Below are 27637 nucleotides of genomic sequence, written 5' to 3'. Positions count from 1 at the left end.
TCTATCCTACTTTACTCTTTTCTCTCATGCAAGAAAAAGTGATCTTGAACAAAATATAAAACGAATGTCAATTGTCACAGTCACAGCAATGAATCATTGGAATCTGATTCACATACATTTTGCAAGTACCGACGGAATATACATCCTCTTGATTCGGTGAAGACAGTTTACATTGGAAGACAAAGCAAATCTACGCTCATCTTCGAAAATGAATATTTACAACTGAAGCCTGCAAGAAGTCTGTTGGACAGAAAGAGCAATAATTTTTAATATAAATTTTCATTCGTAGTTTCATTAATTTTTAATATAAATTCTAAAATGCATTACAATTTTAAGTGTTTCTGTATCAATTAAGACAAAATTATTTCATAAAGGAATTTAAAGGTTTACTGTAACCCATGTCAATATAATACATTTAAGCGAGTTAAATATTTTTTTATATGTTAGGGCGAAGTTTACATCCTAATAACAATTAAATGTCTTCAGATAAATATTTAATTATCACTGCATTAAATGTTTACTTCAATAAATATAATTAGACCACAGTTTTAAGTGACAAGTATGTTGATTGATGAGATAAGAATAATAAAATATTTCAGAGTAATTTGGCAGTATTGGTTCAAAAATGTTTGAGATAAATTATTCATATAATTCACCAAAAAAAAAAATTATTCATATAAATTTAGATTATTTTGTAACTAGTTTCAACTTAAATTTAATTTGGCTAATATTTGTTTTAAGACATTACTTATTTAATATAATTTTGAATTTATTTACATTCAAAAAACTTGGCTAAGTTTAATGATCATTGGATGAATAAATGGTTCTTATACAAGTATATTTTATTTAATAATATTCCTTAAATCTAGCTAGCTAAAGAAAGAGAACTCAAATATAAAATATACTATGTAATCAAAAGAAAATAAGGAATTTAAATAATTACAGATTTACAGGGATCAAAGACATTGACAAAAAATCGTAACAAATACTATTTGTTTTTTTAATAAAAAAAATACAATAACATCTTAAATATTTTTTTTTTAAACTTTTTTTTGGCTAAATTAAAGAGTTTAGAATCTTTACTACTTTCTAACTCTTACACTCGTGGATCATGGCTGTCATTTCAAGGATCACGATCGAATTTACAAAATATTTGAAGATGAATATCAATAACAAACTATATCCAGTATGTAGACTAATTAACATGAGTTTTATTTTTTGATACAGATCATCTATGTTATTTGTTGGAATTGGTCATATTTGATGTTTTTTGATATTAGTGACTTAAGAAAAAAAAACTATAATTCGGGAACTTTGCTGAAGTATTTCTTATTCTTTATAAGTATGATGTTCTCTTTCCAGTTTGTTATAGATAATAGCCCCTCACAATAAAATAAAATAAAATAAAATAAAAGTTAAATGACAACAACAAATTATTAGAATTTTCATATATTGGGTTTAAAAAAGTTTCATCTTTTTTGCAGTCAATGTAGATAACTTATCTACATTGAGCCCAAAATGACATCTTTTTGAGGCAGAAGTTAAGGTATTTTTGTAATTTTAATTTATTTCAGGATTATAATAGTCTTTTTTATTATAATTTTTTAATTTTTAACTTGAAACGACATCATTTTTGGAGCGAAAAAAACTAATTTGTTCTCATCAAACCTTCCTTTTTTTCACTTTCATACACAAATGGTTTGTTTTTCTTTAAAATATTTGAGTAATAACTTACATAGATTATATACATACAACATTGTATATTATCTTGGTTATGTAATATGCATGGAATTTTGATTTAATTTATAGTTAGAGATGTCATTTAATGAACCTGAAACACCAGTATCACAAATACTATATATTTGATTGATCTTTTGTTGGACAAGGATGCTTAATTTATTATTTCTCATATTAAAATATTTGAAATTCGTATCATTTTTTACATGTATTTAAGTATATTTATAGTTTTTTTAATATAAATTATAGATTTATATATATTTAACGGGTCGGCAAAAAAATTAAAATAATGTTTTTTAATTAAATAATTATGCATTTATTGCAGTTTTGGGAAAAATTACGGATCTATTGCACACTGTGACGCCTCTTTTGGGCGTCACATGTGACGCCCCATTGAGGCGTCTCACCCTAAGGGGAAGACGCCCAAATGGAGCGTCTCTCATGAGGTGTTGACACGTGTCACTTTTTTTTCCAAAAAAAAAAATTAATTTAATCATAAAACTTCTAAAGGCTATGACTTTTGACTCGAGTATCCAAACCAGGTAATTTTTTTTTTTGATTCCACATAACTTTTCGAGATCTACGCAATGACATCTCATTTGACATATTTTATTTCTCACAAACACAATTTTAATTTGCAAGAATGGTATTATAGTGGTTAAACCCAGAAGCTTGTGAGTTCTGGATTTGTGATTTAATATAAAAAATAAATAAAATTTTGATTTGTGATTTAATTTTTTTTATTATAACAAAAATTTGGTTTGTGATTTAAATTCAAAATAAAAATAAAAATTATTATTAATAAGGAAAACAAAATAAAGATTTGATTTGTGATTTAAACGAAAAAAATCAATTTGAAAAATATGTAGAAATAAAGGAAATAATTAAATAAATATTCTAAATTTCTAAGAAAGAAGGATATTATTTTTAAAATTAATGATTAATGTTATAAGCTTATGGGTTATTATTCGTGGTCTGAAATTAATGATGGTTTATGAATGTTTTTCAAAAATAAAATTATCTAAATTAGGCGTGATTGCCTCTTGATTGAAACCCAATTTAGACGTGATTTGTGATGTGTTAGGTTTTGACACGTGTTGACACGTGTCATATTTGTAAACTCAGAAGCCTCTGAGTTATGCTTTTATGATTTAATACAAAAAATAAATCAAGATTTGATGTGTGATTTAAATTAAAAAAATAAATTCTTTTATTTTTATTATAAAAAAATTTGGTTAGTGATTTAAATTAAAAGTAACAATTATTATTAATAAGGAAAACAAAATAAAGATTTGATTTGTGATTTAAACTCAAAAATCAATTTGAAAAATCTGTATTAATAAAGGAAATAATTAAATAAATATTCTAAATATCTAAAGAAAAAGGATTACCTGATTTAAATTTAAATTATGTTGGTGAGAAATAAAATATATCAAATGAGATGTCATTGCGTAGATCTCGAAAATTTATGTGGAATCAAAAAAAGAATTACCTGATTTGCATACTCGAGTCAAAAGTTATGACCTTTAAAAGTTTTATTATTAAATTAATTATTTTTTTTGAAAAAAAAAGTGACACGTGTCAACACCTCATGAGAGACGCTCCATTTGGGCGTCTTCCCCTTAGGGTGAGACGCCTCAATGTGACGCCAAAAGAGGCGTCACAGTGTGTAATAGATCCGTAATTTTTTCTAAAATTGCAATAAATGCGTAATTATTTAATTAAAAAACATTATTTTAATTTTTTTGCCTTATTGGGTCATGCGATTGAACAGGTGACCCACTAGTTGAAGCAGTGACCCAGTACCTCGACCGGGTCAATAACCGGATAGTGTTTAATAACTTTGATTATAGGATATTATGATATTTTTCTTTTTTAAGCCTAATTCAATCCTATATAATTATTCGGTTATTCCCATCATAGATGACACGACACCACGTTCTCACCAGATTTGGCTTATATATCTATATATATAGGAGAGATATTCTTAATACCAAAATTTTCTACTACCAACTTACTATCTATTTAATCACCATTGAATCAAAATTTTCTCTTTTTTCAAAATTTTTTAGCATTCTCTCTCTTTGATTCAATGGTGATTAGATAGGTAGTAAGTTAGTAGTAGAAAATTTTGGTAGTAAGTTAGTAGTAGAAAATTTTGGTAGTAAGAATATCTTTACTTTTATATATATATGTATATATATATATATATATATATATATATGGAAAATCACTTCTCATGTCACTACAGAATTGATTTCCTCCTGCCACACTCGCCAGCATTTTTCCTTTATTTTTATTTTATTTTTAAAAATTGGTGGGGTCCACCATATTTTTGTGTCAGCTGCAAACTCTCAAATTTTGTAGTCGTGGTCTCGTGGGAGAGTTGCAAAACACACACACAGATATATAATATATATAGGTAAAATTATTTCTGCAGTCGCTTTATGTACATCAACGATAAGTGTATGGTTATGATTTTTCACATTTAATGCTTTCATCTTTTGTATGGTTATGATTCTCCGCATTTAATATTTCACGTATATATATATATATGGCAAATATTTGATTGCTGCACGTACAGCAGCTTGTAGAAATGTAAACTATATATATATATATATATATATATATATATATATTGTAACAACCAAGTAGTGTTATTATCAATATTATTACTAATCAATTTCATCATTAGATCGATTATGTTGATCAACGGTTATATTTATTTCCATCTTTATATGGTTATGATTCTTCATGTTTAATATTTTATATTTATTTCTACCATACTGATACCTTTGTATTATTATGATTTCTCTTTCCCTATAAATATAGAGGAATCGTAACCATACTGAGATGAAAACAGAAAAAAGGAGGAGCGTGGCAATGGAGAGTGAGCTCCCCCATGATTTGATTCAAGAAATTCTGTTGAGGTTACCTGTGAAGTCTCTTGTTCGATTCAAGTGCGTGCGCAGATCATGGCATTCTCACATCTCTGATCCTCATTTTGCAAAATCCCATTACGAGCTCTCTGCCGCACCCTCTCACAGGCTTCTCCATATAACACTTTCTGGTACTAAAGCTCGATCCATCGATTTTGATTCATCGTTTCATGATGCCAAGGTAAGCTTCATCCCCCCACTTCTAAAGGGTCGTAAAGGTAAACTTGTGCCTACTCTTCGGATTTGGGGTTCGTGCCGAGGGTTTGTCCTTATAGAAAGATATCCAAATCTTTATATTTGGAACCCATTAACAGGTTTCCGCAGACACCTGTCGCACTGTGACATAGGGAAACAACATCACTATCCGGCGATAGTGCTCTTAATTGGTTTTGGGTATGATCCATCCACCGATGATTATTTGATAGTTGTGTTGTGGGGTAAGTTCCACACCATCTATGATCATGATGATATGCAAACCAGTTTGATGCTTTTCTCCTTCAGAACCAATTCATGGAAAGAAATTCAGGGCTTACATGTTCCCTCTTATTATGTTAAAAAGCAACCATTCGTCTTTAATGATGCTATTCATTGGTTGGCTTTATCTGAAAATAAATCAGATGCAGTAATTCTTGCCTTTGATTTTGTAAAAAAGAATTTCTACGAGATATCTCTACCAGATGGTGATTTCACCGATAGCTTGTATTTTTATAATTTGGTAAAGATGGGAGAATGTCTCGGTTTATGTAATCTCAGCGATAGTAAAACTGTGTGGGTGATGAAAGAATATAAAGTGAAATCATCTTGGACTATGTTCGAGATTCCTGATTACCTTTCCGATGTAAGAATCGCCATAGCTGGTGAACTTGTTGTACTATACCATGCTAGTGTTGCTGAATTGATGAAATTTAATGACAAAGGAGAACTGCTAGAACAATGCAAATATTATTGTAATGACATGTGTGGATACAGAATAGCAACGTATACGGAGAGTCTACTTTCACTCCCTAGGAACTCTGATGGAAGCACGGAAACACCTCAACGGAAGCCGTTCAAAAGAAATAGGAATATGCATAAATGGCTGTAATTTCATCCATTTCTTTACGGTTATTTACCTACTTCGTAGCTTAATTATGGAAACATGGTTTGTTTTACTTGTTCTTATTATTGATTTTATTTTCACGGGCTTGCTGGTCAAGTTATTGTAACATCATGTTTTCTTCAACATAACAGTTGATCTACTGTAGCATCATATGTTTATTTTATAGTTTAGTTTTGCCGTCCAATTTTTATAAGTTGACCAGCATCATAGCATGCGGAAAGAAATATGTGGTCTGAGAAAAGAAACAAGCTTTGAAAATTTAAGATGGCAAAATTGCTTTTCTTTGTAAGTAGACATATTTTACATTGTCACGTTATATATCAGTATGCCACTTCTGTTTAAGCTAGAACTTTTTTTGAAGCTAGAAACAACAATTTGTAAACAAACAACTGCACCCCAGTGACAATCGGTTTTGTTAATGAAAAACAAAGAAAACAAATTTCGAGTCCATCAAATGATTGTTCTCAAAACCTCTTTAGTAGTAGGAGTTGATGCCCCGGTGGATTATGATGTAATATATTCGCCTAGCTAGAATAGCATATATCATCTGCTGTTATGCAGTAACTAAATTTTAAATTGTAGATATTCTGGTTGAATCATGAACGTATTCAACTTCAAGATCAAATGTCAATTTTGGATGTTACAATATGCATACTAAATCACTAGATATTTCTTTTGTTCAGGCTCTTGTTCCGCTATAGGCATCCTAAGTAAATTTCAATGGAAGCTGTTTATGAAAAATAACTAAAAAATGTTATATAAGACTCCTTAGTTCTTACAATGTAATGGATATAATCAACTCTTATCTTCGTCCGAAAAAATCCCGACTATGGGCCAAAATATTTTTCGAAAGATGATCCGTTGCAAATAAGTGCTTTAATAATTTTTAGAGGATAAATTTTTCAGTAATTAATTTAATTTTTTTTTTAAACAAAATTCACTAAAAAAACATCTCCACATGATTTTGTGTTGAACTATCATCCGATTGTTGCAAAATTCATTATAATATGTGGCCAAGGCTTTATATTTTCGGTCTCTGGTTTATATATTTTTTTGCCATTGTTTTTCTTATTAACTGGACAGCTTCCCCCTTTCTTGGTAATCAATTTCCATATGAACCTTTATTTCTTAAGCCAAATGTCTTTTCAAAGTTTAGGGTTTTTGGATGCTTGGCCTTTGCCTCCACTCTTTTAGGCATGTGTTTTTTTGGGGTATCGAGCTGGTATGAAAGCTTACAACCTCTATGACATTCAATATGGACAATTTTTCACTTTAGAAATGTTGTATTGCATAAAGCTCTTTTCCCCTTTCACTCTACGATGATTTCGGTACCTCCACTAGAAATTTTTCATGATTTAGTAGTGCCACATCACTCGCTGACAACAATTAATTGCTCGACTAAGAACATACTCTTCCTATAATAGAGAGCTCTCCGACTTTAGAATCCTCCTCCTCATCTCTTGATCTATAAAAATATTATTGCAACCTTCTCTCACACGAAAGAACCACATTGCCACAACCACAAGAACCACATGCTTGTTTTTGCATCTTTTTGGGTGATGCAATGATCTCTTCTAAAGCCAAAAAGCAAAGCATGACCACTACTGCCTCTGAAAGAACAAAACATATTCAAATTAATTACCATTTCGTCAGGGACCAAGTGTCTGCAGGATTGCTTAAATTGATGTCGATCCCAAAACAACACCAACTTGTACATGTTCACTAACCCTTTAGCTTTTCCTTCTTTACACTTGTTGCTATTCTAGATGGATGATAAGAATGAACTATCTCACTTCAAGGGGAGAATTCCTCCTTAACCAAAATGGTTCTGGAAAATACTTTTTGTTCCTTTTGATAGAGAAATTACAGTCTTATATAGTCATACTCTCCCTCCTAAAACAGAAAAATGCTCACAAGGCAAATACACATTTTGCATCACACACTCACACAACAGAATCTAACAATAAAATCCTATCACCTATCAATTATAACAACCATATAAGCTATAACAACCTTTCAAGTCACTCCCTGATTTCTCTCACTTGTCTAACAATATACTAATTAGCCATATGTATCATTCCATACCCCATAACAAACACCTTGTCCTCAAGGTGGATAGGTAGACTTGCCAAAACTCAATCCAACTTTTGCCATTATGCCCCGTGACATGATCCACAATGATGATTAGAAAGCTGCTTAAGAAGCTTCCCACCCCAATAACACTATGATATAAAGCCATTCCCAAGCTTCTCATGGAGTCAGGAACTTGGTCATAGTCTTTTGGCAAAATTATTCTTGCAAACCTACTAGAGAAAATGAATCTCCAAAGCCAATAACTAAGTACCGGGTATCAACACACTCATAGTCTTTTGCACTATTTCCCCTGCTATATAGATTTCATGTGCAGCCATTCTTAGTCTTTTTGCTACTACTAAGGCCGCAACAACCATAACTATGATTGAGAATGTCAAGCCAATGCCAATCCTTTGAAGGATGTTGATGCCTCTTTCAGTACCAGTGACTTTCCTCAGACTTTGAGCAATAATCTTGTCATATATTGAGACAAATATTAAGGCACCAATAGCTACAACAGAGGTAATGGAAGTTGGTGGGATGCTGAAACTATCGCTGACCTTTAAGTTCATAGAAAGTGCTTGTCTAACAAAAAGTGTTGAGCCTTGTGCTACACATACTCCAGTTGCTAATGAAGTTAGCCATATGGAAACTATATGCAGAATAAGCTTTGTCTCTTCCACTCTTGTGAGTGTTGCAAATCTCCATGGATTGCCTTTCTGCTCAATATATTTTTCTTCAATAATTGCAACTTTGTCAAGAAACCAGAGCCTGCTAGTATGTCTTAGAAGTCTTCCTTGGGACTTCTCTAACTTTGGGACTTCATATAGTAAAGCATAATTTGAAGGACAAGATAAATTCCTTTTCCTTATTATGGCTGCAATCAGAACTTGAAAAATGGATGTTAAAGGGCATCCTTTTGGCTTCCGGTATCTATAAAAAAAATTCCCCACATAGAAAGCCATGAGAAAGAGAGCCCTAAGAGTAGTGAGGATATGACTAGCAGCCCCCCAGTCGTGAAAGTCTTGAACATAAACAACCATTGTTGCACTACGCAGTAATGCAAAGCAAAGTGCAAAGTTCCACCAGTTGAAGAAAGACATCTTCTTCCTTTCTTCCATGTGATCATCAGCAAATGGATCAGCTTCAACGTTTTGCAAGCATGGTTTGTATCCTCCCGTGCCCAACCAAATGCAATAAAGGGCAAAGAAGAAAACCATTTCATAAACCTTCCTAGGCCGTTGACATATACTAGTGTTGCATGGCTTTAGACTTGAGATGAAATGAGACATAGTCAACAAGCTTAATCCTATCAGGTATACAGAAGAATCTGGGCTTGGCTTGCAAAGCCCATGCAATAGCCTATTAAAAGAAGTAATAATAGGACACAAACACCATTTAAGCATTTCATCAAACAAATCAGGTGCCTTAACTTGGTGGTCACATGCAAGGAAGACATCAATAATGGTGCAAAATGACACAATATTGGAATCACACCCCATCTTCGGTATCACAACAGAAAGTGAAAGAAGATCAGAATGCACCTGGGTTCCTTGTTGTTGCCTTCGTATAGAATGCACCGAATTGACGAAATGAGGCAATATTGTCTTTAACAAACACATTTCTTTGGTGATAATGTGTGCCATAAATGCAAATCTATGTTCCATTATTTGTATATCTCCAACACCCGCATCTAAGACCGTGAGCACGAGGTTAGCCTTTGAAGACCGATTGTGAAGGACATGACAGAGGTCGAAATTTGAAAGCACCCAAGGTGGATCTGCTGGAGGTGGGCGCGCAACTTTGAGATCGGGACGATCACCGAAGTGCACATCAAACCTACCCAAGCTGAGGAGAACAAGTGGTATTTCGAAGATGAAATGGGTTAACGAAGATTTGAATTCGTCCGCAAAGGGGCTGGATGAGTATTCGTCACATGCAACAATACGCATAATGGTTCCATCAGAGTGCTTTGGAAAATCCACTACCTCTTGATGCTCTGGATCCGCCATCAGCAGTCGATTTTCTTCCGATTGTTGAATCAATTTTGCCGAGACTTCCAACGACTCAGGAGTTGTGGAGATAGCTTCAGATTTCGTCTCGCCCAAATTAATTTCATTTTTTGTAACATCCTGTTGCGATGAATATTTGCGGAAGGCCTTCTGAATCTTGATAGCAGCTTGTTCTTTACGTTCATGGATCAAGTTCTGGAGCATGTGTATAACGTTCTCGCATGTGGAGTTCATTGCTGCAAAACTAGATTTCATCTCCTCAAAAATAGATTGAACGGATTGCTGCTGAGTATCGTTGATGGGGGTTGAGATGGAGGATGAAAACATGGTGAAAAGAAGAAAGTTCAACTCTCAATGAAAGCGCCAATTGATAAGAATGAACTATCTCACTTCGAGGGGAGAATTCCTCCTTAACCAAAATGGTTCTGGAAAATACTTTTTGTTCCTTTTGATAGAGAAATTACAGTCTTATATAGTCATACTCTCCCTCCTAAAACAGAAAAATGCTCACAAGGGAAATACACATTTTGCATCACACACTCACACAACAGAATCTAACAATAAAATCCTATCACCTATCAATTATAACAACCATATAAGCTATAACAACCATATAAGCTATAACAACCTTTCAAGTCACTCCCTAATTTCTCTCACTCGTCTAACAATATACTAATTAGCCATATGTATCAACGGAAGTGAAAGATATTCACTCTGCATCTTGGAGGGGAGTTTCATAGAGTTAGTTTTACTTTTAACTCTAGTTAATTTACTATAACCATAGTTAGTTTAATGGTTATCAGTTTATGTTGTCAGTTAAGTTTGTTTTTTGAATGTTGAGTTCTGTCCTCGCTCGTGACTTTTTCCTCCTCTCTCCTACTTTACTCTCTTCTCTCATGCAAGAAAAAGTAATTTTGACCAAAATATAAAGCGAATGTCAATTGTCACAGCAGTCAATCATTAGAATCTAATTCACATACATTTTGCAAGTACCGACTGAATATACATCCTCTTGATTCAGTGAAGACAGTTTATATTGGAAGACAAAGCAAACCTACGCTCATCTTCGAAAATGAATATTTACAACTGAAGCCTGCAAGAACATAGTCTGCTGAACAGAAAGAGCAAGGGGCAAAATTGGATGAAAAAGAAATGAAGATATCTTTTTCGCACGACCATCCATGCTACCAGCTTCAGGACCTAAGTCATAAATTTCAAGCATGAAATAAAGTCCGCAAAGTTATTGTTCACAAATGAGATCAAAGTTGCATAGGAGGGATTACTGGTTAGCACAACTACTAATATAAGAAAAACAATTATAATGGCATACCCAGTAGAACATTACTGAGCATCAACAAAAGTATACAAGAAAATAGAAATTAAATAAAAGAAAGGGAGGGAGGGAGGGAGGGGGGTTTAGTATATAACCCCCACTCCAGACAATTGAAGTGTCAATAGGCTTATCTAGGATCAGGCTCTTCGTACGGGAACAGTGCACGTGGTAAACATTGGATGAGAAAATCAATATAGTAGGTTGTCACAAATCTCTGGTTTGGTGATACAAGTTGTATTTTACATAAAAAAAAATCTTGTTGATTTTTCTCATTAAGGACTGCCACTTGCATTTTTCTCTCTCTAGAGCATCCTCCTAATAGAAAAGCCTGATCCCACCCCCATTTTACTCTCAGAATGGGAGGATCTTTATATTGTCGTTTTGATGTCTAGAAGGCAAGCCTGAACAAGAGAAAAAGCGCACCTGGTTTGATCTTAAATTTGAGAGAATATGGATGCCTTCTTAAAATGAACTTGATTGGATGGTCAGTTGATTGCCTATGCCGATCAGTTGCAGAAATCAGCTGCAAGGATGGGAAGAATTAAAACGATAACCCATATTAAGTGCAAAATCTTATATTTTGTGTGGGATTATAAAGGAGAGAAAGAAAATTAAATTAAATGACCTAGAACTTTCATCCATTATTTAGCAGATCTTGAGATACTGTGTGCATGTGAATAATTAATGTATAGCTGCACGCATACAAGGAAAACCCTTTTTATATGGGCCGTCAATGAGCATGTCAAATTTGCTTCCCCACCCTCCATCCGGAGATAAATTGGGCAGTAATTACTCCGTGGAATTTACTGATGAAAAGAAAACCTATCCCTTTTCTGCACATGAATAACTTAAAATATATTGTACCAAAATTGTAGAAAATCATTCTTCCAACTCTAGAATATTTGCCCCCGTTACTAATTAAATTGAAAACCCTTTAAAGTACATGACAAATTCAAATTGAAAAATGTTGGATTCCATTTGCAAAGTATGGGACTTGGAATCTCACATTGGTTGTATAGGCATCTAATGTCGGTTTATAAAGCCTTGAATACTCCCACCATTTGAGCTGATTTTTGGGATGGTATATCCCACGATCTCATCAAATGGTATCAGAGCATCCATAACGTGGAGCTGTGCGTGGGGGCACGCACTAGGGAAGTGTGGTGGAATGTTGGGATCCATTTGCAAGGTACAATTGGTTGTATGAGCAACTAATATGAGGTTTATAAAGTCTTTGACACTCCCACCCTTTGAGTTGTCTTTTCGGGTGATGCATCCCAAAGTCTCATCAAAAACCCTTTTAATATGGGCCATCAATGAGCATGTCAAATTTGCTTCCCCCTCCCTTCGGGGGGGGGGGGGGGGGTAAATTGGGCAGTAAGTCTTCCGTGGAATATACTGATGAAGATAAAACCTATCCCATTCTGCACATGAATGAATAACTTGTATGGAAACTGTAGAAAATCATCCTTCCAACTGTAACTTAAAGTGGACATCTACACCTCCATTCACCCTTCTTTTTCAAGTTAAAATGGAATCAACCAGTAATCAGCTTCTAGAATATTTGCCCCCATTACCATATCATTTTAATGTACCGGTTGTCAATATCAGTGTTGCAAAGGTTGCCATTAACTCCACCAAGAGAAACTCAAATTCAAATTGCTTTCCAGATATCTAATAACCACAACATTGAAGAAATGAGCGTTCAGATTGACATCAGAACTTCCCAACAGGATGGAAAGGCTGGCATTATGGCCGGTCTCCGAAGGAGGTCCCTAATTTGATTCCCATCCCCAATAACTATTTACTAACACTAATCTAACAGCTGGAACTCCACTTTAACCAGTAAATACCAAACTTTGTCCCAAAATATATAGGGATAGGTTATATTTACAAGTAGTATGTACTACTCATAGTACATAGTGTAGTTAGTAAACCGAAAATTTGTAAATATAACCCTACTCACACTCACACACACACACACACAGATATAGATATATATATATATATATATATATATATATATATATATATACATAAAAGAAACTCTGGTCACTGCATGGAAATTAGACAAGCAAACAAGCATCTAAAGTAAACCTTATCATCAAACCGGAAAAGAGATTGGTCAAAGTACGGAGAAGGACTCTGTGACTGACAACTGATAGGCAAAGAGGCAAGCATTTTCTTCACAAACTGCAAAACAACAAATTTTACACAATAACACATTAGAATGCCATGTACATTGCTTTCGTTTTTTCAATTATTTGGGAAGTGAGAAAGGGAGTGACCAGGCTATTATAAGGTTACAGCAGCAACAACACCTTACCTGTGAAGAGTTGCTCGCCTTATCTTTTATGCTCCGTAGCTGTTCTAGAGCATGAATATTATTTGAATGAGATGATATGAAATTCATATACATCGAATTTCTTGATGTTGCATGGAAGTGGTCACAGAAATGCTCAAACAACAGATAAAGCTCATCTGCTGAATTCTGATAGGATGTAAAGATAAGTCAGGAAAAATACCAAGACACTGTAAGTCTGTAACACAGAGAAAGCCCAACAAAATAAAAAACAGGATGAAAACAAATTTACCTGATAAAAAGATATGATTTCAGTTGTATCCATGTTATAAACAGCAACAAAAGCTGGATGGTGATCAGCATTTCGTGAAACCTGAGGCTTCAAAACATGAAAGATCAACACATTTGTTATAGTACTTCAATAGAGGGCATAATGATTTCACTCCAGTTTTCGAGTTGAAAATTTGTGGAATGTTTAATCAGACAAAGACCTAAACATGCACCCCACCACTTTTTTACTACCTGGATCAAATTTTCAGAGATAAAAAACATTCTTGGGCCTTCACTTGAACAGCTGTAAGAATTAAGAGTTAGTCCCTAGCATGGTATGTAAACTTTATGACCTAGTGATCGAGAGTGCAATCTTTGTTCCCCCATTCCGGTAATTAAATTAAACTTCAGCAAAAGGTTGGTGGAAGTATGCTTTGAGGGGGCTTGTGAAAAGATATTAGCCATTTTAGCTATCAGCTTAAAATTTAAGAAGAGTTAATCCTTGACAATTACTGTTTCCGATAAGAGAGGATGACTCTGCTATAAACCAGAGCTCTCCGTATAGCAAATCCTTGACAATTACTGTTTTCGGCTTTGGCCCTCTCCTCAATTTCTTGTGAGTAATTTTCAATTTTACTCACTTAGGGACTGTGAATGGTATTATCAAAATGAAATTGAAAAAAGACAATATATACAGAGAACTCACCCCTCCATCTACACTACCAAACTTGATTAGCAAGTGCTGTCGGTCCAAGAATTGCACCTGCACAGGAGTAGAATAGATGTAACTTTTACATTCCTTATCATATGCACAGAAACATATATATATATATATATATATTATATATATATAAAAAAAATGTGTAAAGAAGGTTTAAATCATTAGTGAAATGTTCTTGTCTGATGATAAAGCGGCAATAAGAGTCATTTAAGATGTATAAAATGTCGCAAAGACCCTACCTTCCAAATAATCAAATCAACATAATCTTGAAAGTGAAAGTAAAACTTCTTCCTAAGTCCTTGGACCCTCTGGTGAACCGGGAAAAAAAAAACAGAATGAGTAGAAGTTTAGAATAATTAATTTATACATATTGAAATAAAATTAGAATCAGGAAGATACAGAGCTCGAGTCATATAGATAAAAACAGCCTAATGTCTTGTAGAACCACAATTCAGAAACACAGATATCCAAGACAGAAAAAATTGTGCAGAACAGCAATTACGAGAAATACCGGGGGTAAACATTTGACAAGGTATCAAGATATAATACTTGTCTACACACTCATATAACAAGCACCATTGATGTAGTCTTTTATAAAAGCATTGTTACGGAGTGTAGACAACGGGCCTGCCATTTCAGATTTTAGAATGTTTCCATTTCCATATTCATATTCATGCTTAACAATTTCCTACTAATGATAGGTTATTTGGGAATGCAAACAAGGGAAAATTAACGAAAAGGAATTCTTGATAAAAACATTTCTAGGTTAGGTTAGGATTAATAAAACATACAGGTGGTTCATTAAGTCAATAAGCGATTACTCGGTAACCACTCTTTGAACATGGTCAACCAGTGAGCGGTCAATTATTCTCAAATTGGAAATATTTCTACCAAGAATTCCTTATTGTAATTTCTCCTTTCTAAATTATTGCAAAAAGTGTGTGTGCACAACATTGGCCATGTTGGACAACAAACCTGTGCATTCCCACACACATGCCTGTGGAGATACAGAAATAAGAATGTACAGCAACAAATAATGTCCATAAACAGTGAGAGTATAAGACACAAGAAGATCTTAAAACAATTTGCTGTGTAGAACAAAAGAAAAGAAACTGAATTTTTCAGAATCAAAGAGAAAAGAAAAGAAAAAGAAACTGAAATTTTAAAGCAGGTCATGTGCCAATGCCCTTCCAATATAATATATGAACTGCCCGAAAGACGTTAAGCATGGAAGAAGAGCCAAATAAAACAAATGGAAAGAGCAGATAGTGGAATAAGAAGTAAATTTAGAACACCAACCAAGGAATCATCTCTTTCTTCATTCCATAGTCCTTGGAAAATGAACGAAAGCAATCGCTGCTTTATACCACTTAGAAAAGAATTCCCCAGATTAGGCTGGCTTTGATGCATATGATTTTCAATGTGGTGTCCAGGCAACTGATGTTGTTTATTTTTGTCAGACAATGCCATGACCTGTCAGAAAATGACTGTCTTGTATGAGTTTAGTGCTTCAAATATTCCACAAAATAATCAGAATTGTGTATGACAATATATTATTAAAGCTACTGCATAAAGATATTAGATTAACACTATATATATATATATATATATATATATATATATATATTGAGCTCATATGGCTTTACATTTGGTAAAGAATGATTCGGATGTAATGACAATCAAAGATGACCATAGAATTACTAGTTTTGAACAACCGAAACAGATTTGAAAAGCACTCCCAAGGCATTACCCAAATGTACCTAAAAAATTTTAAATGGAAAAGTAAAAACATTCTTTGAAGATTTATTTTGTTGGTAAACAGGACCCACCACTGAGGTGATGAGCCCTGGGAGTAGCCCACAAGAAGCTCCATGAGAAGGGAGGAAGGGAATGGGAAAGGAAGTAGAGCGTATTGCAGGTGTTTGAACTGCCCGCACTCATTGCATATGCCACAGCTCTACCAACTGAGCTGACTCAAGGAGACCTTGAAAGAATATTTAACTAAAAAAACTAGTAGATATTTCTATCAAAAAGAAACAACAGTTTATTTAATGGCAAGCACGGCAAAACCCTTGCAGAATAACGTCAATACCCAAAGCTCGCTGACCTGAGAATTTGAATTGAGAAAAAGTTCATCATCTTCACGGCAGTATTCCCCAATAGCTCGTACATCGACAAGGTTCCCCGAGTCCCTAATTTGAAGAATGTGTATAGTTTGATATCGAAGTGATACAATTGCCAATAGGTCATCATACAAGAAGACACCCATATTATATGTCAAGTTAACAAAGTCATTACAGAAGACCTTCTCATCCAGGATAAATCCATCTTCCAATCTAAATAAAATAGGTGAGAGAAAAAAAAAAGATAAATACAAAGTAAGGTCTTTTTGATTTTGCAGATCTGAAAAAAGAAAAAAAAAAAAGATAAGTAAGAACCTCAAGAGGTGAAAAGTTATCTTTTCTATCGAGGGAACACCCTGGACGGCTCCTCCAACCGCAGGTGCATCATGAATTTGGGCCGTAGAAGTAGCAAACAGTCCAAATCGATTACTCTCCATGTAAAGAAAGAAATCTTTACATATAAGTTCATTGCTAGAAGCAAGTGGTACACAATATAATTGGGTGAAAAAACTCTCAAATCTCTTTGATTTTGATGGCAAATCATGTTTATCACAATCTTCATCTTTGCATGAAAAAGAAAGCCATCTAGGCCTATAAACAATCAACTGTTGATGATTTCTGCTGAAACTTATAAGGTATTGACCATCATCAGTGAATTTACGAAATGAATGGTCTGGGCATTCAACCTCATATACTGTGTAATTTGGTACCAAATTTTCATAGAATCGGCGGGCATGATGAACCTGCAAGAATTAAATTACACCTGCAAAAATTAAATTCAATTCAGGTTCCTTCAACAAAGGAACAAGACAACGATTTTATAAATTTCCCACTAAGCTAGTTCTTACCTCGGATAAAGTGAAAGTAAATTATTCAAAATCACACTGCATTTCAATATTAAAAACAATATGTTCTATTGTACCCAAATATATATATATATATATATATATATATATATATATATATGTTCTACAGGACACTGTAGAATCAAATAAACTGTCCAACCTCAGTGCATATAAAAGATGCAATAAAGCAAATAGCATAACTCCACTTATGCTTATTTATCTTCCCACATGTCCTTGGCAGTAACTAGTATCATCAGGGATAATCACATTCCCAATAATTGTGCAACTCCAAAAAAAAAAAAAGGAAAAGGAAAAAAACAAAGACTAGAAAGACCAATTCCTATTCTCAAGTGCTTACAAACTCATGCACAAACTCATGCAGCAAAGCATAAATCTTGTAGACATTCTTAATTCTTTATTCGTATTAATTATTCCATACCCCAGATTTTAAAAATAAATTATTTCACCAAATAAGATAGTAAACTAAAAAGAGGCTAAAGAAGACCAGACTTGAAGAATTCCCAGATGAAACAACATTAAATATATACATATGGTAGTAAGAAGTAATTACACTAGTGCCAGGAGCAGGCGTGCAAATTTGACGTTCAAAAATCCTGGCTACAATATTGCTGCTTCTGTAGTACATTAAGCTTCTCCACAAACTGGAAAACTTATTCACCCTGAAAATGAAGAAAAATGATTTTTTTCATATTAGACAAGTTATTTCTATAGAATCATTATTTTTAATAGAGGTAAGATTTATAACTTCATTATTATGATATCGGCTGGTTCCATCCCATACCACTCCACCCAATTGGGAATAAAGAAAAATATCAAGTCGTTCCATTCCATCCCATCAGGTTCCCTTCCATTTCCATCATATGTTAAACAATCCAAACAATTGAAACAACAAAAAAAGGAAAACCCCAGTGCACAAGACTCCCACACTTGCAAGGGTAGGGGTGAGGGTCGATTGTACGCAATTTTACCCTTGCAATTTTGCAAAGAGGTTGTTTCCCAAACTTGAACCCGTGACCTTTTGGTCATAAGGAGCAACCTTACCGCTACTCCAAGGCTTGCCCTCAAACGATTGAAACTAATGTCATACTATTCCATTCCTTTCCTTTCCGTCAATCCAAAATAGACTAGATCACTTTGAATCCGGAAATATTTAATTAAGAATAAGAGAAATGGCAAGAATATATACATTACATAATTTGAGGATAAAAGAGAGATACATGAAATCCCCACTTGCAAGAGTAGGGTGATGGAAATCCTTGAATGCAACTTTACCCTTACATTTTTACAAAAAAATTATTTCCTGGATCCGAACACGTAACCTTTTATTCACAAAGGAGCAGCTTTACCACTGCTTCAAGTTTGCTCGGAAAAAAAGAGATATAAAAAGTAAAAAAAATTCAGGAATTCAAAAAAGAGAACTGAATTAAGTAAAAATTACGATTTAAGATGCATTCAGTATGAACAAAACTGGCAGTTTTTTTTACAAAATGACCATTCACAGTCCATGCATTGCAATAACCTTGGCATGTCACATTAATCTACACTACAGACCATGTAAGATGATAAAACTAAAAGCCTGTGAAAATAGTAGTATTCCTCATAAACATAACAGTATACAGAAATGGGAATGCAAAAAAGCAGGACTGGAAAAGGCCAATCTAAATCATCTAGAGACTCGGGCAACTCCAAAAGCAACGAGCATAAAATATTTCTTCCTTTCTGCATTTTGATCACAATCAGGATTCATTAATGTTATAAAGTGTTAAAATTTCACAGGCTAGTTTCGGGTTGAGGAACCTCAAACCAAACCAAACCAGCCTAGCCTGGAGTGTGTATAACTATCATTCTTTTGCTAATATAAGACGACGATGATATGAGGAGTGTTATTTTTACCTAAATCGTAACACTAGCATATGCTATTTACAACATTAAACGGATCTTAACAAGTTGAAACTTAGCAGCAGTTCACAATTCATATTCAACAGTCAAACACATCCTAGTTTACAAATCACAACTTAGCATTGCAATACAATTACATTTTTACACATTCAAGAGAGAGCTTGAGCAGGGAAATAGAGTGTTAAAACCGAAAGCAAGAGTTAAATCAACATTCAAAAAGCTCAACCTATCATAAGCAAAATAATAAGAATAAGAATAATAAAGCAATAAGTTGGACAGAGAATTACAGGTTTAACGCGGAAATTAGAGAGGTCACTGGTGACCACCGTGAAAACCGCCGTTGACGGAAGGAGAGCAACGTCGCGAGTTCACCGGAACTGAGAGAGAATGAGATTTTGGGAGTTTGTTTGTGCTTTGTGTGTTGTGTTGGGATTTGGGTAAAATTGAGTTTGGAGATGCCACGTCACCCCGCGTGCGTCCATCCCTAATTCCCTTTCTCTCTCAATCTCAATGCCACCCACCCACTCTTTCTTTGCAACTTGCAACTTCAACCAAACACCACAAGTCCACAACTATCATTTCCTTTCCTTTTTTTTTTATCTTTGCTGACATTAGGATAAGGTGACACCACAAAATTATATCATGCCATATCTCATAAATGTAATCATATGAAAAAAAAGGGGATAACAGGTGCAAATTTTTTTTTTAGCCATCCCTTATAATATATTTTAGAGAAAAAATTATATTTACAAATTTTTTTATTTACAAATTATACTATGTCTGATCGGTAATATATTTTTGAGTACAGTATCACCGGTCAGATATAGTGTAATTTATAGATTTGTAAACGGATCTTTCCTCTTCAGAGAATATATAATTAATATTAAATTTATTTATTTTTTTCATCAGACATTATTAACTAATATGAAGAGAAAAAAAATTTTAATATTATAATTACGTACTTTTCTGACTATATAGTTATAAAGGATAGTACGAGAACTTCTTTTTTACAGTAACACGAGAAAAAAGGAAAAAAAATATTAACTATTTATTATATGGGAAAAAAGTTTCCGATGTTATTTTAGATAATTTTATCTAATGTTAATCGAAATGACGTCGTTTTGGGGTTGAAAAATTAAAAAATTAGAGTGATAAAGACTATTATAACCCTGAAATAAATTAAAATTACAAAAATACCATGATTTCCGTCCCAAAACAACGTCGTTTTGATGAACATTAGATAAAGTTATCTAAAGTAACATCAGAAAAAACAAACCCTTATTATATTTAATGAAGTGTCTATAGGACATTTATAAAAATGGAATCATGTACTAAAATTTAAAAAATAAAATATTTAGTTTTAAAATATTTTATTCTTGTTACCATTTTAAAAGAAAAATATTACCATATATGGCATTGAGAAATCTCTCGTATATTGCTGAGGCTATGATATGAAAGAACTTTATCATGAATTACATGAAGAAATCTACCATGTATTGCTTCGTGCTTATATTGATAAAGATTCTCTTATCAATATAATATATTCAAGGGACGTTTGGTAGAGGAGAAAAAAAAATTTTATCAGGGAAATTCTTTTACTATTAATATAATAAAAAAGTGAGTTTGGTATGAAAGTTTAGAAAAAGTTGTTTGACAGACCGAAATATTATCAAAAAAATTGATATAAGTTTCCAAAGTTCATGTTTGGTTGAAAATAATATATTGATGGGATAATGAGTATAAATTATCAAAATTGGCACTTTTAATTTTGAAGCTGGAAAAAAATATACCCTCGACTAAAATATGAGTGATTCGGTCGTTGGGGTTATCTTCCAAAATATGATGTTCCTTTTTTCAAATCTCTGTCTTTCGTTGTGTCTCTCTTTCAAAACCGGCAACCAAATCTCCAATGTTTTGAGCGTGTGTTGTAAACAGTATGTTGAGTTGTTTGACTTCCTATATTGACCAAATCTCCTCGTTACTTGAAGTCCCAGCAAGCTGAAGTACGTTGAGTGGAAATGGATCCTCTAATGTGAAAAAAAATATGACATGATAATGTGAGAAGATTACAATCATACAAAAGTAAATCAACGATTATGATTTTGTAACTACTTATTTTAATATATTTTTTTTCTCCTCCTTTATTACCATTGATCTACCATTTCCCACATTACATGATCATATGATTTTTCACATTAGAGGATCCAGATCCATGTTGAGTTGTTCACTTATGCTTGAAATTGAGAACCAAACATGCATTGTCACTTGAAGACTCCAGGTAGCCAATGATGTCTGATTTGTTGGTTGAAAAATAGCTTTTCGTGGAAGAGGGGCATTTTCGAGATAAATCTCTCGCTTGTTTCCTTCTTTGCCCTGTTAACACCAAATACCACCTAGCTTGTGGTTTTTTGAAACAGTGAAATGGAGGAAAATTTACACACAAATAGTTTTGCCTGGGTTAAGCTATTTGCCAGGTTCACTTTTTTAAACTCCTCTACCAAACATGGTAAACTCCTAAACCCAATCTGATTTGCCTGGTTGTTTAGGAGAAAAACTCCTACCAAATGTTCCTTGTGTTTGGTACAGGAGAAATTTTTTGGTGACCGGGAATCATGATTAATGGGAATTCAGTAGAAATTGAGTTTACTTGGAATCTTACGAAAGATGTGTTTAGTTCGCCAAAATATTACCGGGAATACTGGGTAAAAATTACTGATTCCATATTTGGTTTAGAACGAAATATGACTTGGAATATGAGGTTATTTTACAAAAATAACCCCAAACTATTTTTACTTTTGTAAATGATAGATTGGGTCTAGATTTTTATGTGTATTGGGGTATTTTTGTCTCAAAATTTGTTGTTGTGCTTTCCCTTTACTTGGTATTCTGATTGGTATTTCGAATTACCATATTATTTTGGTAATCTGAACAGTGACTTTTCTTTATAAATCAAATTACCGGTAATCCTTGGATATCCGGGAATCGTAATTTATTCCTTCTACCAAACATGGTAATTACATTTACCAAAGAAGGATTACCGGTAATCCTCTCCAAAAACTTGAACCAAACACCCTTTTAAGGGAAATATTTGTATGTTAGGGCGAAATTTACATCCTAATAACTGTTAAATGTCTTCAGATAAATATTTAATCATCACCGAATTAAATGTTTACTTCGATAAATATATTTAAGAGTAATTTGGCAGTATTGGTTCAAAAATGTTTAAGATAAATTAATCATATAAATTTAGATTATTTAGTAACTAGTTTCAACTTAAATTTGATTTGGCTAAAAAATAACTTATTTATTTAATCTAATTTTGGATTTATTTAAATTAAAAGAAATTGGCTCAGTTTATTGAACATTGGATGAATAAGTGGTTCTTACAAGTATATTTTATTTAATAATATTCCTTAAATCTAGCTAAAGAAGGGAAAAAAGGTACAAAAAATATAATTTAAAAAAAATTAATATGGTTTTTTAAAATCAATCTTATTTCAAAATTGATCCACGTAAAAAGTTATTTGCTAATTTGTTATTAAATACTTTATATTTAATAACATATTTCGCTTCACTTGTATATATATTTTATTTTTTCAAATAACTTTTAGGCTGCGTTTGACACGCGGACAAAATAAATATAGAATATTTCTGTTTTGTTTTCGTTAGTTACACCTTTTTTAATGGAATCAGAATGTTCTATTTTTTAACTATATGTCCTGTTTTATTTAATTTTTAAAATGCACCAAACATAAAATATAACCCACATACGATGATTCCTCCCGTTGCAACTATCTTAAAATGGATATAGAATTGAAAGAGTAAAAAAATAAAAATAAAACTGTCCTCATTTATTTATTTATTTGGTGAAATGCCCACATTTATTTTAATTATGTTCAACCAGCACCGTTTGGTAACGTTAAATGTCATCAATTCCTTTTGAACAAAATTAAGATGTCTTTAACATATCACTTACTCTTCATAAATCTCTTTTATGGTTTTATTTTTTTTTATTGTCTTATATAGTTACCGACAACTTTAACAAATTTCACTTTTATGAAAATTAATTCGTGTTAAAATTTCATTTCATCTAGTCATATTATATTGTCACTTGAAATTTTTATTTACCGTTATCTTAATAGATATTAAGTAGGTGGGATCAATAAAAAATTATGAATACCTGTGAAGAAAAAAAGGTACCTTTCTTAGTGAACTTTTTGAAGTAATCTTTCTAATTGTATAAGGAAAAAAAATTAATTGCTTTCCTTTTTTACGTAATACTTTTTAGTTTTAGTAATCAATAGAATGTTATGAAAACTTTATTAGGCATATTATTTATTTCAAGCAATTATGAAGACGTTAGGAAAAATTGTTAGGCGTATATAGTACCACTCATTGTTATTATTTAAGGAAGGGTTTTACTTCTCTTATATAGTAATAGATGAGTCACTTATGTTGTGAAACAAACAAAGCGAGGGCCACCAATTAAAAAAAAAAAAAAAAAGATACACATTTTTTATTTAAGTGTAACATGAGATATGAATCTCATGTAACATGAACGTATAATTTTCCTTTAAGGAATTAAAAAAAATGTTTAATATATTGAAATTTTAAAATACACTTATTTCTTAGGTAAATAAAAAAAATTGTTTTGCTTACCAAAAAAAAAAGATGTTTTAATGAAAGATATTAATTTCATTTTAACCATTAGCAAAAAGTAAAAATAAATTAAATCAATCAAAGTTCTCTATATATATCACCATGACCCAATACAATTTACTGTATTCAGTTTATGATTCCCTTTCCCCCCCTAGCTAACCACAAAGGCATGCATTAGGAATATCAATTGCGTTTGGGCCTTGGGGTCTATTTTTTCTTAGTCTTGTGTTGATTGTTCAATCTCGAATTACCACACCACCATTTGTTCAAACTAGCAATACCCGCTTTGTATTGAATGGCTCATCGTTTTTGTTGAATGGCTTCAATTCTTATTGGATGATGACGGTTGGAGCTGATCCAACTCAGAGGTACAAAATTTCTACTGTCTTTGTCCAAGCTTCAGCTTCTGGTCTTACAGTATGCCGTACATGGGCATTCAGTGATGGCAGCGATCAATTAGCTCTTAAAAAATCTCCCGGTTTATATAATGAAAACACATTTCAGGTTTTTTCACGATCATGTTTCTAACTTTTTTTCAATTTACTTTTTATTTTATGAGTTTTATTATTTTCATTTCTCATAAGATAATTATTTTATGTTACAGAAAGAAAATAGATGAGTCCCACAATTACAAAAAAAAATGATAAAAAAAAAGATGAAGTGAAAAAATCAAAGTAAGAGAGCATGAAAAAAATTATCTCACATAAAAGGAGAATTATATTTCTCTTATTTTATATGTCTCTAAAACGTACTATCTGATTTATATTTTATTGCATGAAAATTTTAGTTGTCCCTTACATCAAAATGAAGTACAAGTGTATCTAACAACTGCTCGTAATTAAAATCGTGGCTTTTGTTACCGACAATATCATCAAAGTAGTATACATGGAGCACCCGACGATCATGGCATGGGAGCGAATTAGATCACCAGGTGTTGGACAAAAAAATTAATTTATTAGTATTTTAATAATTAATTACGATACATAGTCGTTTTGATTATTGTACTCAATTTCGTCCAATTTAAACGAAACATATTTCTTCCAAATTTGAACAAAATATCCAAGAAAATTTCGCCCAAATTAAACAAAACTAATTTCATCCAATTCAGGCGAGGCTCGTGCCTTTTACATAATGCATCACTGTACGACTTTTGCCACTCAATAGTTATTTGGCAGGTTTTAAGAGTGTGTTTGGTACAAAGTAATTTTTAAAATTACTGAGAAAGCTATGTTGATAATCATAAAATGTCATGTTTGGTATAATGTAACCAAAAAATATTTCAGGACATCTTTGTTTACCGATATTTTGATTTACAAACAAAAGTCTTATTTCAGATTATCAAAAATAATATGATATTTCACAATCCCCACGTCAAGGGAAAATAAAAAACAAATTGTGAGACAAAAATACTTTTTAGCACACATTGAAACCTAGGTAACCGTGCAAAAGAAATAGTGCATTGAAGGTTACTTTTTGTAAAATAACCCATATTCTAAGATAGGGGTGTTTGAGATCTGAATTGGATCGGTTTTGGAAACAAAAATCGTCTGATCCAAGTCCTTTGGTTTGATCATGTAATCATCCATTCGGTTTGAATTTTTTTTTTAAATCAGATCTGATCCAATCAAATTTTTTTTTTTTTGTATTGAATCGATTTTCGGTTTTTTGAAAATCATAAAATTTGTGTCATAATTATTGTGCAAATAACATCTTTTATAAGTTTTGTAATTTTTTTTTTGAAATACAAAAGCATCAATAAACGATAATATAGTTTTTTTTGGCAATGAGATATGAAGCTCTACACAGATGCAATTTTGTTGATGAGATGTGATTAAGTTTTTTCTTAGATTTAGTTGATGGGTTAATGGGTCTTGGGTTTATAAATGTTTGGGTTATGCTTGGGGAAAGGCCCAAGTAGGTAAAGGAAAATTAATATATTGGATCGGTTTGGATTTGATCGGTTTTCATTAACTAATTCGAAAACCAATTCATTCCAATTAAAATTTGCAATTTTTTTTAAGTTTTTGATTTTTTACTTTTCGGTTTATTCGGTTATCGGTTTTTCGGTTCGATTATCGCTGTTTGAATTGGTTTGGATCAGTTGAAGAACACATTTATTATCAGAAATATTTTACAGTAAACCAAACATGAAATCAGTGATCTTTACCTAATATTCCCGATAATATTTTGATTAACCAAATAATTTTTTTATAACATTCTTGAAAAATTCAATTTCTGATTATATTTCCACTAATCATAATTCCGTTATACAATAAAATTTCTCTTGGAGATGGGGTGGTTGGAAAACACATCATAAGAGATTCAAATGAAGTGAATGGTCAAGAATAAATCAAAACCTTGGGACTGTAAAAGGCAGAGGGAACACATCAGAGGAACTTTTTACCATTTTTTTTTATCACGTGTCTGGGTCTTTGTTAGTTAATAGGATTTACCTTCTCTTCTAATCTCATTTTGGTATTTTTTTGTACGGGCAGGTTATATTTATAAATTTTTTTGTTTACAAGCTCTTACAAACTACATTAAGTACGACTGATCATACTTTAATTATGCAATATATGACCGATCGTACTTAGTGTAATTTACAAAAAAAATTGTAAATAGATCTTATCCCTTTTTTTAATTTCATTGGAATTTGAAGATTGGATCTGTACTTAAAGATTTCCTGAATTTGTAACACTGTTCTTCGAATCTTGGAGGACATAATCTGTTATGATTAGATAATTCTACAAAATTTATGGTTTTAGCTATTTCAATTTGTAACTTGAAGTAAAGGTATTGTTGTCTTGTTTGTTAATGGATGTTCCATATTTTTTCTTCTCCTTCATTTTTGTCACGTATTTTGAAATAATCACGAGTTCAAAAAAATTTAGGATCAAGATGTGACGATGTTGGTTTTATGGACTGAGTTAGATCTGTGAGCAGTGGCCTTAATTTGTCCCTTAATTGGAATGGTATTTAATCTGGAAAAGAACAAAGAACAATGCGATTAATATTGGATCCGATCAATTGATAAAATTAAAGTTATGTAAAAGACACGAGTCTCTCTCAAATTGGACGAAATTAGTTTCGCTTAGTTTGAAACTCCTTTGATTGTTTTCATCTAGATTGGAGAAGACTAGTTTTACTTAGCTTGGGTAAAACTCTCTTAGTTGTTTCGCCTAAGTTGGACGAAATAGAGTGCTGGATCCATAAATTAGTTCAAAATAAATATATATCCATAATTATTTATTAAAATAATTATATATTAATTTTTTTTGCCCAAAGTGTTGGGTCCAATCATAGACCATTGAACCTTGTCCAAATGATGAGTTGAAGTGGCGGGATCTCCCATTCTACTCCGCCATGATATTAGTGGGATGGAATCTCTAATGTTGTTACTAGTGTGATTTGATTAAATGTGAAGAGATGATTTCTAAGACACTCCAACATTTAAATTAGTATTTACATGATAAGTTTAAATATATTGGGATAAGATAATTATATATGAGTTTTAAATCTCCTAATTGGTTCATAATGTAACCTTCGTATAATTGCATAATTAACATATCTCCTAATTGGTTGGCTTGGTTAACATACCTTTTCG

General features: G+C 32.5%; 2 protein-coding genes and 1 pseudogene across 4 annotated transcripts; 1 reads left to right on the top strand and 2 right to left on the bottom strand.

Moving 5' to 3' along the window:
• Positions 1 to 4602: 4602 nt before the first annotated feature.
• Positions 4603 to 5880, top strand: LOC133309413 (F-box/kelch-repeat protein At3g23880-like). The gene has a single exon (XM_061510176.1). It carries the CDS (start codon positions 4621 to 4623, stop codon positions 5758 to 5760), a length of 1140 nt encoding a protein of 379 aa, XP_061366160.1. The 5' UTR covers positions 4603 to 4620; the 3' UTR covers positions 5761 to 5880.
• A 1969-nt stretch (positions 5881 to 7849) lies between these two features.
• On the bottom strand, positions 7850 to 10187 carry LOC133309407 (protein NRT1/ PTR FAMILY 5.6-like; annotated as a pseudogene).
• A 614-nt stretch (positions 10188 to 10801) lies between these two features.
• LOC133309405 (light-mediated development protein DET1) lies at positions 10802 to 19923 on the bottom strand. Of its 3 annotated transcripts, none has more exons than XM_061510161.1 (12): positions 19662 to 19923; positions 18026 to 18134; positions 16925 to 17352; positions 16594 to 16678; positions 15786 to 15959; positions 14726 to 14794; positions 14472 to 14528; positions 13788 to 13874; positions 13520 to 13684; positions 13291 to 13386; positions 11617 to 11716; positions 10802 to 11060 (listed from the first exon to the last, which is right to left on the bottom strand). In XM_061510161.1, the coding sequence occupies exons 2-12, from the start codon at positions 18098 to 18100 to the stop codon at positions 10921 to 10923; spliced, it is 1476 nt and encodes a 491-aa protein (XP_061366145.1). In that variant the 5' UTR covers positions 18101 to 18134; positions 19662 to 19923; the 3' UTR covers positions 10802 to 10920. The 3 variants fall into 3 exon arrangements, with proteins under 3 accessions (XP_061366145.1, XP_061366143.1, XP_061366144.1); XM_061510159.1 differs by having other exon boundaries at positions 16594 to 16822; positions 19662 to 19917; XM_061510160.1 differs by having other exon boundaries at positions 13788 to 13868; positions 16594 to 16822; positions 19662 to 19915.
• Between the last annotated feature and the right edge of the window lie 7714 nt (positions 19924 to 27637).

Source organism: Gastrolobium bilobum, unplaced genomic scaffold, assembly GCF_033153095.1.
Source record: "Gastrolobium bilobum isolate Gb01-03AN ecotype WA unplaced genomic scaffold, APGP_CSIRO_Gbil_v1 utg32035, whole genome shotgun sequence".
Taxonomy (NCBI): domain Eukaryota; kingdom Viridiplantae; phylum Streptophyta; class Magnoliopsida; order Fabales; family Fabaceae; genus Gastrolobium; species Gastrolobium bilobum.
Note: the sequence above shows the minus strand (reverse complement) of the source record. Positions and strands in the feature narration are given on the sequence as shown.

Bases quoted from the DNA above. Each gene is read 5' to 3' on its own strand.
- LOC133309405 (XM_061510159.1), bottom strand. From the start codon at position 18,100: ATGTACTACAGAAGCAGCAATATTGTAGCCAGGATTTTTGAACGTCAA. The intron at 17,353-18,025 runs GTAATTACTTCT...TAATTCTTGCAG, and splicing joins CGCCTGCTCCTGGCACTAGT to GTTCATCATGCCCGCCGATT. The intron at 13,387-13,519 runs GTAAGGTGTTGT...GTTGTTTTGCAG, and splicing joins AGGCGAGCAACTCTTCACAG to TTTGTGAAGAAAATGCTTGC.
- LOC133309413 (XM_061510176.1), top strand. From the start codon at position 4,621: ATGGAGAGTGAGCTCCCCCATGATTTGATTCAAGAAATTCTGTTGAGG.